General features: G+C 43.7%; 1 protein-coding gene and 1 long non-coding RNA gene across 2 annotated transcripts in view; one reads left to right on the top strand and one right to left on the bottom strand.

Annotated features, from left to right (window-relative positions):
- LOC138813518 (uncharacterized) overlaps positions 1–1,131 on the bottom strand; it is a 264,604-nt gene extending 263,473 nt beyond the window's left edge. Inside the window, exon 1 of the long non-coding RNA XR_011367833.1 lies at positions 402–1,131. This is a non-coding gene — a long non-coding RNA (uncharacterized lncRNA). The remainder of the gene's footprint in view (positions 1–401) is intronic.
- A 573-nt stretch (positions 1,132–1,704) lies between these two features.
- On the top strand, positions 1,705–12,947 carry Cln5 (CLN5 intracellular trafficking protein). The gene is made up of 4 exons (XM_070002797.1): positions 1,705–2,027; positions 4,000–4,165; positions 6,237–6,462; positions 8,496–12,947. Exons 1-4 carry the CDS (start codon positions 1,855–1,857, stop codon positions 8,984–8,986), a joined length of 1,056 nt encoding a protein of 351 aa, XP_069858898.1. The 5' UTR covers positions 1,705–1,854; the 3' UTR covers positions 8,987–12,947.
- The last annotated feature ends 1 nt before the right edge of the window (position 12,948 follows it).

Below are 12,948 nucleotides of genomic sequence, written 5' to 3'. Positions count from 1 at the left end.
CGATTAAAATTCAATTCTTTTGGCCTTCAAACTTTGTTCACCCTTTGGGGTGTGAAGTTAGAACAGCATGATTGTTAAATGGACTATCTACCAGATGTGCTGTGCCTCTAAGTCATGCTTTTTGTTGATGCAGCCTAGGGATCTTTTCTGTGCAGGGTGGTCATGCACCATGATATTCCAGATCTCAGTCTCCCGAATAGCTAGGATTACAGGACTGAGCCACTGATGGCCTCAAACTTGGCTCCCAAGCTTCAGAAAGCCATTGGATCTGTATAAACAGAATATTAGCTTGGATGTGGGCTCATAGCCAAGAGGAGCAGAGCTTAACCCAAGTTATCACATGGGGGAGGAATGACAGCTATCAGAGTTTGTAAGGGCCACACGAGGAAACACTGTCTCACCTTGAGAGATTTCTGTACAAAGCAAAGCCATCAAAACCAAGAGGGAAGTTCCCACCGTTGGCCAATGTCAATCTGGATATGTTTTATAGCCCAGAGAAGGCAAGAGCCTTACGGCAAGCTCCACTGTGGCACTCTGGCCAACTGTACCTTTAAAGGCACTGACTTTGGAGCACTGACCCTCTGAAGTAGTCTGGAAGTCATGTTCAAGGGTGGGTGCACACAGAATCTCACAGGTGCCCTCCAAATCAACTTTCATGGCTTGAATGACTTCCCTTCTCATCTTGGATGGGGTTTCAAAGAAGCCAGGTTGATTTGGGTCATTTTCAATGGTATAATGGATTCAGGGATTCATCTCAATGAGCTTTAGACACGTGGATGTCGGCCTTGTCTGAATTTCCCCACAACTCCCATCCTGGTACAGCATGTGGGAAAGAGTCCTTTCTTCCTTCCCTCCCTTCCTCCGTTCTTTCCTGCCTTCTGTCTGTAGGGAAGACTGATTCACATCCCCCTCCCCCGGTGGTGTTGTGGAGGTCACCGCTGTCCGCAGAAGACACCTTGCTTATTCCCAATATATTTGCACCTATTACGATTCAGGGGTCACTGGTAAAGTGAAGGATGCTGTAGTGGCTTTCTTCTTAAACAGGGCCCGTGAGTCAACGCTGTTGATGCACTTAGATCTAAACCAGCCGTTGTGTGCAGCAGCCTGGCAGATCCCATGGTGTTCTGGAGATGGTGAAGGGTCAAAGGGGAGAATACAAAACCAGAATCTTCTTCCTGATCCGGTGGAGGGGGGGGGGGGGGGGAAGAGGATAGGACTGCACGGGCAGATGGAGGCAGCGCCGGCCAGGGCCTGCGGGTGATGACCGCTGCTTCCGGGGCTCAGCCTGGTGACTGAGCGATGAGTGATGAGTCACTCCCCCCCCCTTTTTAATGGTTTTCGTTTGCAGTTTTCCTTCTTCATTATTCAAATAGAGACTTTCTTCCACTTCTCGTTTTTGGAGGGCTCCTCTGGGCCCTGTGGGTGGGGCGAGGAGGACGGGTCCGGAGGATCCAGGTCGAAGCCCGGACTTTCAGTGGATTCTTGTTTCGGTGGCGGTGGGCAGAGGTCAGCGCGGGTGCGCGGCACAGGCCCTCCCCGCGCAGTTCTCCACGGAGCCAGGCCCAAGGGGCCAAGTTTGTAGGCCGCACCCGACGCACTAGGAGAGAGGGGTCACGCGCACGGCGTCCGGGAGGGACGGTCACGCGCACGGCGCCCGGGAGGGGCGGGGTCACGCGCTCCGAGGCGTCACGCTCGCCTGGACGGGCACCGCGGACCACTTGTACGCGCGGTGGCGCGCTGAGTCGAGCCCGGCCCGGGCGGCGGCGGCGGGGAATCGCGGGGGCGCGCTCACGGCGCTGCCTGGGCTTCTGCCGTCGAGAGGCTCTGGAGGTGGCGGAAGCACCCAAGCCGTCTATGGAGCCGGCGGGGACCGCCGGGACGGGGCCCGCAGACCAGCGCGGCGCGCGCACGTCTCCGGGGCGCGCGCTTTGGCGTTGGGACCTGACGCTACTCTGGCTGGCGGTAGCTTCCGGCTGGTCTCCGGCGTGGGGCGGAGGCGCCCGGCGCCACTGGCCTGTGCCTTACAAGTGAGTGCGGGGGCGCGCGCGGCCGGGGGCGCGCAGGCCGGGTTGGTTGCGGGGGGCGGGGCCTCCTGGGAGCGGTGCGCGCGCCCGCGGCGGGAGTCCCAGACGCGCGCCGCGCCGTGGAGAAGGAAGTGGGGGAGCTCGGGGTGGCGGGCGCCTTTTGGGTGCCTCCCGGGGGCACGCCGGGGCCTGGCCGGGCCATCACTCTCTTGCGTGACTTCGGTGCGTGTAGTGGAGTCCCGGTAGAGGTGAAAGCCCGCTCAGACGTTGCACTTGGCGCTGCCATTCGTCATTACTGCCGACGATTGGCACCGAACGACCGGATGCGCTTCCCCGAGGGCGGATCGCCTGGTTCCCGCACCCGGGGCTGGCACCGGGCGGGACGGGGGGCCCTGGCGAGTGGCCGGGCGCGGGTTGAGCGAGCCTGAGACGCGGTGGGAGAGGGCGGAACACGGAGAATGGTGTCCGTACCCGACGCGGGGCGCGGGAGCGGCTTCCGAATGCACACAGCTGTCTTCACCGACAGAACGTGCTGGAAGGCAGGCGAAGCCCCCCAGACGTCTCCATCGAGTTCCTGCCGCCTCCGCGCCATGAAACCTGGCGTGGATCCCATCGATCACCCGTGGGATCGTGGGCAAGTTCTGGTCTCCGTGTGCTCACTGCGCCCGAGTCAGAACCCAGCCGTGGAAGGCGCACGGACAGGTGTTGTGGAAAGGGTGTCACTCGTGATCTGTCCTTGGAATGCTTTCGTCTGATGTAGGTGGAGACGTTTTGCTTGGAGCGCTGGTTTTCCTGAACATTCTAATTTTTAAAAAAAGTCCCCAAGTCAAAGCCTAACCGACAGACAGGAGGTTGTAAATACAAAGCTGTTTGGTGTAATTTTTTTTTAAGGCAAGAAATTGCCCATGACTTCCGTTCCAGCAATTAAGTCCATCCTGCTCTTCAGCCCCCGAGTTGAATACTTACCTTTGTTAGTGAGCTCATACTTGAATTTTGTGCTTTTAAATTACCTTTGATTTAAAGTCGATTTTCTTTTGGTTGGGATAAATGAACCTTACATATATTTGGTTTAAATAAGGCAAGTATTTAAATTAAAATAGGAGTTGTATTCATGTGTTAGGATCGTAATATTTTTGGCGTGAAAACTACTGGCTCTTGAAATCCTTAGTGGATAGAAGACACTTCTTATTCCTCCTTCTCTTCAGTGCCAGGTATGGAAGGTGACCAGTAAGTCTGAATGCTCTGTGGCTTTTTCCAACCTTCTTTTTCTTGCCTGAACTCTTGCAGTCACCTACTCTCTTCCCAAAGCAAAACTGAGCTGTTCACACTTCTCAATGCCAGTGTCCAAGTGACAGCCCCTCCCTACCTCTTCCCCCTCCATTCCGGCCTTGAAACCCTAATTTCAGTTTTTCATCCCTACTGAAGACTCTTGAAATGCATTTATTTTATAATACTTAACATTTCCCCTCCTTTTCTGTCCTAGCCTTCTTTGTAAGTACTTAAAGACTAGGCTAGGTTGTTCACCATCTATCTGTGCCCTCTTCTATCCCATGCACCAGGTGAACAATTGTGCCTCCTTTGTATCACAGTGTTTTGCTTCCTTTGTGCTTTGTCCAGCAGCACACCTTATGATGCACTTGTCTTCCCAGCCCCCAGTCCAGGCTCTATAAGGAAGGGAACAGCATTGGATTTTTTATTTTTCTCCTTCCCATGATGGCCATACACATAGTGAACATTAGTTGATTGAATGTTGGTTAGTTCTTCAGTGCATGTAGAATATACCCTAAGATATGTCCATAAAGAAAATATGAAAGTGTATTCACAAGAAAACAAATAAAATGTTCATATTTATTCACTATGATCCAAACTTCATTTTCCCTAACAATGTTGCTGAAATGAAAATCTGGAGTTCTAGATGCATGCAAAGAACCACTTCCTCTTAGAATGTCATTTGATGGGTTGTCTGTCCTATTAGACGCTTTTCCTTCCGGCCGGAACCAGATCCTTACTGTCAAGCAAAGTACACCTTCTGTCCCACTGGCTCACCCATCCCACTTATGAAGGGCAATGATGTCATTGAAGTCTTCCGACTACAGACTCCAGTTTGGGAATTTAAGTATGGAAATCTCTTGGGACACTTGGTAAGGATGCATCTTGATCTTGGAAAGTTTTAACTAATTTACTGATTTGTTATTAAGTTGATTTGAGGAAGTCATCAGTACTCAAATGGTCCCATTTAGATTATACCTACCGTTGTACTTCTTACCATATTTTAAATGGTAGTTCAAAAGTAGTTACATCCAAGTACATGAGATTTCTGGCATTCTAACTTGCCTGTTTATACCTCCAGTACCATATAACCATGCTTCCCTCCTACTTCTGTCAGAAACTCTTCATCAAAGATTATTCCTACTTCTTTTCTTTGGTCTGAACTCAGTATCTGATGCTTTTGTTCATTGGCTAGAACTCTACGAACTGAGTCTGACCTCCAAACACAGTTTTTCTGACTTCTAATACCATAGTAGGTTTGCTTCCATTGTTATCATATACATAATGTGCCGATTTATTTTATCAGCGTTGCATTTGTATGGTTCAACATACTGTTTATTGATAGTTTCTTCTGTTTACCTTAAATTTACTGCTAAATTACTGAATTAATGGAATATACCAAAATATCTCTTTCTGTGGATGGATAATTGGATTGCTTCTCCTTTTATTTTTGGTGCTAGGGATAGGACCCAAGGGCCTCTGGAAGCCTTGGAAATTACTCTTACTACTGAACTACACTCCCAGCCTTTTCAGTTTTTACCTATACAAATATTGCTGGACTGTGCATGTGGCTCAGTGGTAGAGCATTTGACTAACATGCACATGGCCCTGAGTTCCATCCCCAGAATTGTAGAATAATAATAACAGCAGTGCTGTTCTGTGCCTTATCGCATATCCCTTTTAGTGGACATAACACATTTCTAATGTATGAAACTCAAGAGAATTGATAGATCATAGGATAGGTGCTTCTTTAACTTCAATTTTCTGAAGTAGTACTAATTAATCCTCACTTTATCAGTGTCAGGGAATTCCAGTTATTTCCATATCTTCTCTGACACTTAGAATTGCTGAGCTTTTTAAAATGTTTATATGCCATTCTAGTAGATAAGTGATAAAAGGTCACTGTGGCTATAATTTGCATTTTCCTGATAATGATGTTTAGTGCTTTTCATATTTATTGTTATTTGGGGTGCATACTAATCTGACTCCTAGCCCAATCTTAAATAGGTTTATCTTTTCTGATTTGTATGAATCATTTGTCAAATATACTTTCAGAAAAAGTTATAATCAGCAGGGTGCGGTGGTTCACGCCTGTAATTCTAGCTACTCAGGAGGCTGAGATCTGAGGATCGCAGTTCAAAGCCAGCCCAGGCAGGAAAGTCCATGAGATTCTTATCGCCAATAAACCACTAGAAAACAGGAAGTGGCACTGTGGCTCAAGTGGTAGAGTGCTCGCCTTGAGCTAAAGTACACAGGGACAGCACCCAAGCCCAGAGTTCAAGCCCCACAACCGACCAAAAAAAAATAAAAGTTAACAATCAAACTGGGTATGGGGGCACATACCTGTACTCTCAGCACTCAGGAGATTGAGACAGGGACATCTTAAGTTCTAGTTCTATAATATAGAGCAAGAACCTACCTCAAAAAATGTACATATGTATATAAACATAGGTATGTGTGTATAAATATAAATAAATGTGCATATATGTATATATAATCAATAACAAATATACTTGATTTAATCTCTTTTAATATTTTAAGTCTGACCCCAGGGAAATGAGGAGCGAGGCTCAGAAGAAGGGGCAGGACAGGCAGGAAGTCACTTCTTGGTTACAGGCCCTGCTGTGCTGTAGGCACTTTTCCAGTTTAGCCCAATTGTGACGTGAGGTGGGCAGAGCTCCTTCCTGAGACTGGCATGGAGGTCTCTCACATTTATTCTAAGCTGTAAGAAAATAATGAGTGTTTGTGCATAGCACCTATCCCAGCCATGGGATGAGCTTCAGTGACTAGAACCAGAGTGGATGAGAGGTTGGGAGCTTGAGGGGCCAGGACAAGGACACAGGAGGAACAGCTGGTTAACGCACATGTGTGTGGTATACGATGCTTTCTTCCATCTGGTGACCCGACCCAGAGTTACTCTGCTGGTGTTTTCTCTCTACACAGAAAATTATGCATGATGCCATCGGATTTAGGAATACATTAACTGGCAAGAACTACACAATGGAATGGTATGAACTTTTCCAACTTGGCAACTGTACGTTTCCTCACCTTCGACCTGAAATGGATGCCCCTTTCTGGTGTAATCAAGGAGCTGCCTGCTTTTTTGAAGGAATTGACGATGTCCACTGGAAGGAAAATGGGACATTAGCCCTCATAGCAACGATATCAGGTAAGTTTCAAAAATGTGCTAGTGTTTTGTGGGAGCATTCACCTGCAGAGACAGTTCCTCTGTTGAGACAATTCAGTCCTGTTCTACTTTTTAGACGTCACTTTTAGAATGTTCTGGCTGTATATAACTCCACCTCGTCCTTATAGCTTTACCTACGGGAGATGAAGAGCTTATCTGCTGCTTTACTTCTCAACTCTGTAGTAAAAATGAGTGTAATAAGATGCTTTGTACTATGTAATTGGACTTGCTAAATAGAATTGAAAGAAGAAATCCATAAGGTATCTACTAACTATATATGATTTATTTTTACCAATGGTAAATTATTTCTTATTAAGAATATAGTAAGCTAGGTGCCAGTGGCTCATGCCTATAATCCTAGCTACTCAGGAGGATGAGATCTGAGAATTGTAGTTTAAAGCCAGCCTAGGCTGCAAAGTCCATGAGACTCATCTCCAATAAACTACTCAGAAAAAGCCTGAAGTGGTGCTGTGGATCAGGTGGTAGAGTGTTAGCTTTGAGCACAGGGAGAACAGAGCCTAGGCCCTGAGTTCAAGCCCCAGGACTGGCAAAAAAAAAAATGTAGTAATTAGATAATACTACCATTACTATTCACATAGACTTGCTCTGGGCCCAGCCATCTTCTGAGTGCTACACACATACCAAAGTACTCTCAGAACAACCCTACGAGATAGTTACTGTTATTTTCCCCATTGTACAGATGGGAAACTGAGGCAGAGAAGAGGTTAAAGTTAGAGAGCTAAGTGGGATGCCAGCCCTGGCAATCAAGCTACTTAGAGCACTCTCAGTAATTCTGGTATACTCTCTCTCAAAATGCATATGATCTTCATGTTTGAGGCCCTCCAGAACAATTTAAATAGTTTATATGAGATTTTTCTTTAGGATGTCCCAAACCATTCTAGCAAAATGAAAATCCATCTCCATCCACATGCTCAATAAAATAGCTTCTCTTCCATGCCAAGCCAGTTCTCCATTTCTGCCTACAAAATCTGAAACTTTTCCTTTTGACATAATGATCATACAAACAATGACCACTGTTTGCTATAAAACAGTTTATAAAATGGAAGTAAGTACTTCAGTCTTCCAAATTGTCCCATCCTGCCTTGTGATTAATCCTATTCAGTGACCTTCATTGTTCAAGTTAGTGTTTTGGAACCCAGCCATGGCTTATCTCATAAGAACATCAGTACTTCCAAAGTTGAACAACTATAATATTGTTCCCAGTTCTAAGAAAACAGTACGCAATTTTATTTCCATTAAATTGATACATGCATCATCCACTGTTTTACAAACATATTTACTTAGATATGGTGAAAAAGTGACATGTTAGAGCCTAGCTCTGTTCGGCATTTATAATGCCCAGTAAGTATTTTCTAACTCTGTGCTGATAGAATGGTAGTAAAAGAGAGCTAGCCATCCTGGGATCTGTGTAGTGGGTGAAGTTGGCCCAAACTGATTCATTGGAAAAATCTGTATAGTAGGTATGGAATTATAATCAGGAGGAAAAGGGAAACAGCAAATATTCCATGGAAGAGGGGGTACTTCTTGTAGCTTGAAGGTTGGCTAACCTTCCTCAGCAGGCAGCTGTTCTGCTAGCATTCCATGTTTTGTAACACTCGCCCTCCTCTGTGGTACTTAGGTTGACTTTGTCCATTCAGCTTTTCCTCTTCCCAATCCCTTCCTTGCTCCCCCTTTTTTCTTTTGCCTCTGAATCCAAAGTGTATTGAGTAGCATAAGAACTATTATTTACTTAACCTCACTTTGACTATAGCTTAAATGATTATCAAGTTAGGAAGACTTCTGTTTATTATATCCAGTGTTCGTAATTCAGAAAGGCCTTGAAGAATGGACTGAAAAAAATGCCTGAGCTTAGATTCCTGTTGGGAGATACAGGTTTGGAAATTCAAAACTATCTCTTATTTATATGCATCTGCAATCTTAATCAGGTCAGAACTTGTCTTAAAGTTAACATAATTGTCTTTGATGTTTACATGTTTTTGTTCTTTTTAAACTAGGAAACACATTTAACAAGATGGCAAAGTGGGTCAAAGAGGACAATGAAACGGGGATTTATTATGAGACATGGACTGTCCAAGCTAGCCCAGGAAAAGGGGTGGAAACGTGGTTTGAATCCTATGACTGCTCGAAGTTTGTGTTAAGAACATATGAGAAGCTGGCTGAGCTTGGCGCAGAGTTCAAGAAGGTAGAAACCAACTATACGAGAATATTTCTTTACAGTGGAGAACCTACTTACTTGGGAAATGAAACATCTATTTTTGGGCCAGGAGGAAACAAGACTCTTGCTTCAGTCATAAAAAGATTTTATTACCCGTTCAAACCACATTTGTCAACTAAAGAATTTCTCTGGAGTCTCTTGCAAATTTTTGACTCAGTGGTGATACACAGACAATTCTACTTGTTTTATAATTTTGAATATTGGTTTTTACCTATGAAATTCCCTTTTATTAAGATAACATATGAAGAAATCCCTTTACCTAATACATAAAATTTTAAAAAATCAATTAAAAAAACACAAAAACTTAATTCTACTGCTCTTCCTCCTCCAGCCACCAGCACCAGTTTTTCAGGAATAATTTTCATTTGTGGATTCCTTCAGGCAGAAAAGTAAAAATGTACTTTGGTAAAATTGCTTCATATGAATAGTTCAGGACTTTTCTTGTGGGAAGAAGCTAAAAACACTATATGGAAAAAAGTGAGCACACTCAGTGATCTTGATTTCAATTTCTGAGCGTGTTAATATGGAGTAGGATGGTTCATATCAGATACAGAGCTTCTTTGGTACTAATAGACACATTTGCATGGTAGGAACTACTTTGATACAGTAGTTGGGCTTTCATTTAAGTGCTTTTCAGAGGTTTGCACTTGTTAGGGGTGCCTGGGAAAAGGGCCACTTTTCTCCGTGCCAGTCTGCAAGTAGACTTCCCCCTCCTGGCCTTTTCTATGCAGGACTACACATGTCCTTCCCCAGAAGTCTCCACAGCACCCGCGTTACCTAGGTGATCGGCATACTCCTCCTTTCTGGTCACATCCTGGACTGTCTCTGTTCTGCCTCCTTCAGACCTTGGGGGGTTCCAAGACTCAAGGTCACTTCCACATCCACTGTGACCACTCCCCACTTTCCCTACCTTCAGCCCAATCCCGCCAGGTGCTGACCCCTTCCATGCGCACCTCCATTGCATGAGGGCTGGCAGTTCAGAATAAACTTATTTTTTCTGTCTGAAGCAGTTTTTCTCTGGCAGTTTTCTGGGCAAACCTTACAGCACCATTACAGCTGTTGGAACTTTTGGAACTAGGTCAAGTTGTGCATGTTTGTTTCACATAATTTATAAATTGTTTTGGACACTGGAGCCTGAGTTGTGCTTTCAGATGTGGTAAATACACTATTAAAGGGCAAAATTTCTGACTAGCACTTTAGAAGTAGCTAAGAACTAGCTTTTTTTTTTTTTGTACCTGGATATTATATCCTTTAGTTTCCTTCACTCTAAAATGATTCATCTCTCAGGATTTTTGACGATTGATGTCATATCTGTTTAAATAGAAAGGTCAGAGAGTACTAATGTTTTAGGACTGTAATGATTAATCAAAGAACAAAGTGTCATCCTTGAGCCTGCCACCTTTTCCTAGGTTTTGTAATTTAGTGGACTTTGAGCTGACAGTGTAGTACTTGAGTGCATTCATGGTTGGGTGTGTACTTCTGACTCTGTCCCCCAAACAGGACCAGCACAGTGGAACAGGGTGCTCCTCCTAGAGGAGACAGGTTTTGTCAGGGATCTCTTATGTCTCTGTTTTTGTTTTAGGGCCAAACAAGCTCTCAGAGTTCTGTATTTTATAGTGAACTGAACACACATTTTCCTCTTTGTGGAAAGTAGGAAAATGATGCAGTGGAGATCAGAGACAAACATTTAATATGTAAATGGGCCAAATCAGTTTTAGCTCATGTTTTGAGTGTTTGCTAAGAGATTAGTACAATCATTGAGTGCATATAAAAAGCTTAATTATAGATGTTATTTGTGTGGTGCAATAAATTGGAGCTTAGTAAGGTCAAGTGATCATTCCATAACTACCCAGTTAGTAATAATGGAGTCAGATTTTTATCTCAGGTCCTGCTGACTGACTGAAATGGATGCACTGTTTTCTCAGCACTGAAGAAAATAAGGTCTTTCGACCAGTACCTGTCCACCAAATGTTACCCATTTATGAAGAATTAAAATTTTGACTGGAAGCATTTAGAAACTTACAAGCAATTTGTAGGAGATTTTATTTCTGTTGAATCTAATTTTTTTAAGCTGAGGCTTGTAATTTATGTCTTAGTTCTTATTTCATTCAACTAGGAATTCATTTTGTGTTTTTCAAAAGTATTACTAAAATACAAACTCAGTAAGACCATAGCTTGAGCAGCACAGCACTATACCATTCTGCCTCCTGCCAAGGTAAAGTCTCCTCAAATACACTTTCCTTCACTGCCATCTATCTAGTCTGTCTGCTGATATTAATGCTGCCTCCTTAACCTGCTAAAAAGGATCTTCACAATGTCATGGGAAAACTGGATCATTACATTAGCACCATCTAGTGGCTAAACCTGCATAACACACTTTTTACCAGATTATTGAAATTACTCTGGATTTCCAGAACTGTTGGACCTGTAAGAAGAGATTGTTATGCCAGGTTTGTGTCAATTGAAAGTCACAGAACTTAGTTCCATACCAAATAAAATGAGGATATCTGTAACCTGGAACTTGGGTTTTAGAGAAAGATTCTAAATTTTGTGTTAAAAGCCATTTAAGGTATTTTCATTGTTCTTGAGAACACTAAATGAAGTTCTGAGAAAGTACTATATAGATTCAGGTGGCTAAAACAGAGATACATGGCACTCAGTAAACATTCCTATGACTTAAATCTTTCAAGCCTTTTTCAAAAGAAAACTGACTATTCAAGAGCAAGTTTTCAAATGTTAACTGAGAAACCCAAACCAACCTGAGGCAGGAATCTGCTAATTACATGTTGCTGCTCCTTGAGTTACTGTGTAAATTAAATGTGATTTCTATTTTATTGTTAGCTTTAAGTTATAAATGTATAAATATTTCCTTTAAAAGAAACCATGTCTTTGTGAGTTTGAACATTAGGGCTTTACAATAAATGGCTAGACATTGGAAAAGTATACCCAGAGTGTCAAAAGATAAAAATAACTATTTCTTGGAACCACCAATGAATATTAGCTACTTTCTAAAATTCAGAAAGGGTTGGTTGTGGTGGGACATGCATATAATCCCAGCTATTCAGTAGGCAAACTAAAATCTCAATTTCAGACCAGCCTGGGCAAAAGTTACTGAAACCCTAATCTCAAAAAACAAGCCAGCTCAACAATGGTGGTTCACAACTGTAATCCTAGCTATCAGGAAACTGAGATCTGAGGGTGACAGTTCAAAGCCAACCCCCAGCAAAAATGACTATGAGACTCTTCAGTTAACCACCAAAAAAGCCAGAGCTGTGGCTCAAGTGGTAAGAGTGCTAGCCTTGAGCGAAAAAGCTAAGGGACAGTGTTCAGTACTGGGACACAAACAGTCTAGCCAGTTGAAGAACTCTTTAAAACGTAACTGGATTTTTAAGTAGTGAATAAGTCACATTTATAAAAATGTTGATATGCAGAAAAATTATTCCTTAACTATCACACCGGAGGCATGCACGTGTATGCACGTGCACTGGTACTGGGGCTTGATCTCAGGGCCTTGCACTCTCACTTGGCTTTTGCACTCAAGACTGACACTACCACTTGAACCACATTTCCACTTCTGGCTCTTTAGTGGGTTGCAGACAGGAATTTCATACTTTTCTGCCTGAGCTGGCTTTGAATCATGACCTTTGGATCTCAGCCTCCTGAACCCGTTTTGGTTTTTTGCTGGTTACTTGGGATGTAATCTCTCAAGTTTTTCTGCTCCGACTGACTTTGAACCTAAAGCTTCCAATCTCAGCCTCCTGAATAGATAGGAGTACAGTGTCAGCCCTAGAGCCTCGTCCTATTCTTTATTTGTAATCATTTTCTGCACACAATTTTGGAAAATACATATTTCATGGTAAATTTTATAGGCATCAGAGCTTAAGTACAGAGCCCATGTGCTTAATCTTTCTTCAAAGAAGGCAGCCTACCTCAGCTGAAAAATTATATCCAAATATAGCCTTAAAACTAAAATTACTGCCGGGCGTTGGTGGCTCACGCCTGTAATCCTAGCTACTCAGGAGGCTGAGATCTGAGGATCGCGGTTCAAAGCCAGCCCAGGCAGGAAAGACCGCGAGACTCCTATCTCCAATAAATCACCAGAAAACCGGAAGTGGCGCTGTAGCTCAAGTGGTAGAGCGCTCGCCTTGAGCTGAAGAGCTGAGGGACAGCGCCCAGGCCCAGAGTTCAAGCCCCACGACCGACAAAAAAAAAAAAAAAAAAAAAACTAAAAT

The sequence above is a fragment of the Dipodomys merriami genome, unplaced genomic scaffold (assembly GCF_024711535.1).
Source record: "Dipodomys merriami isolate MVZ:Mamm:240054 unplaced genomic scaffold, mDipMer1.0.p SCAF_6, whole genome shotgun sequence".
In the NCBI taxonomy this organism is placed as follows: domain Eukaryota; kingdom Metazoa; phylum Chordata; class Mammalia; order Rodentia; family Heteromyidae; genus Dipodomys; species Dipodomys merriami.
The sequence above is the reverse complement of the archived record's forward strand: the minus strand, read 5'-3'. Positions and strand labels throughout refer to the sequence as shown.

Coding starts and splice junctions, on each gene's coding strand:
- Cln5 (XM_070002797.1), top strand. CDS start 1,855: ATGGAGCCGGCGGGGACCGCCGGGACGGGGCCCGCAGACCAGCGCGGC. Junction 2,028..3,999: donor CACTGGCCTGTGCCTTACAA/GTGAGTGCGGGG, acceptor CTGTCCTATTAG/ACGCTTTTCCTTCCGGCCGG. Junction 6,463..8,495: donor CCTCATAGCAACGATATCAG/GTAAGTTTCAAA, acceptor TTTTTAAACTAG/GAAACACATTTAACAAGATG.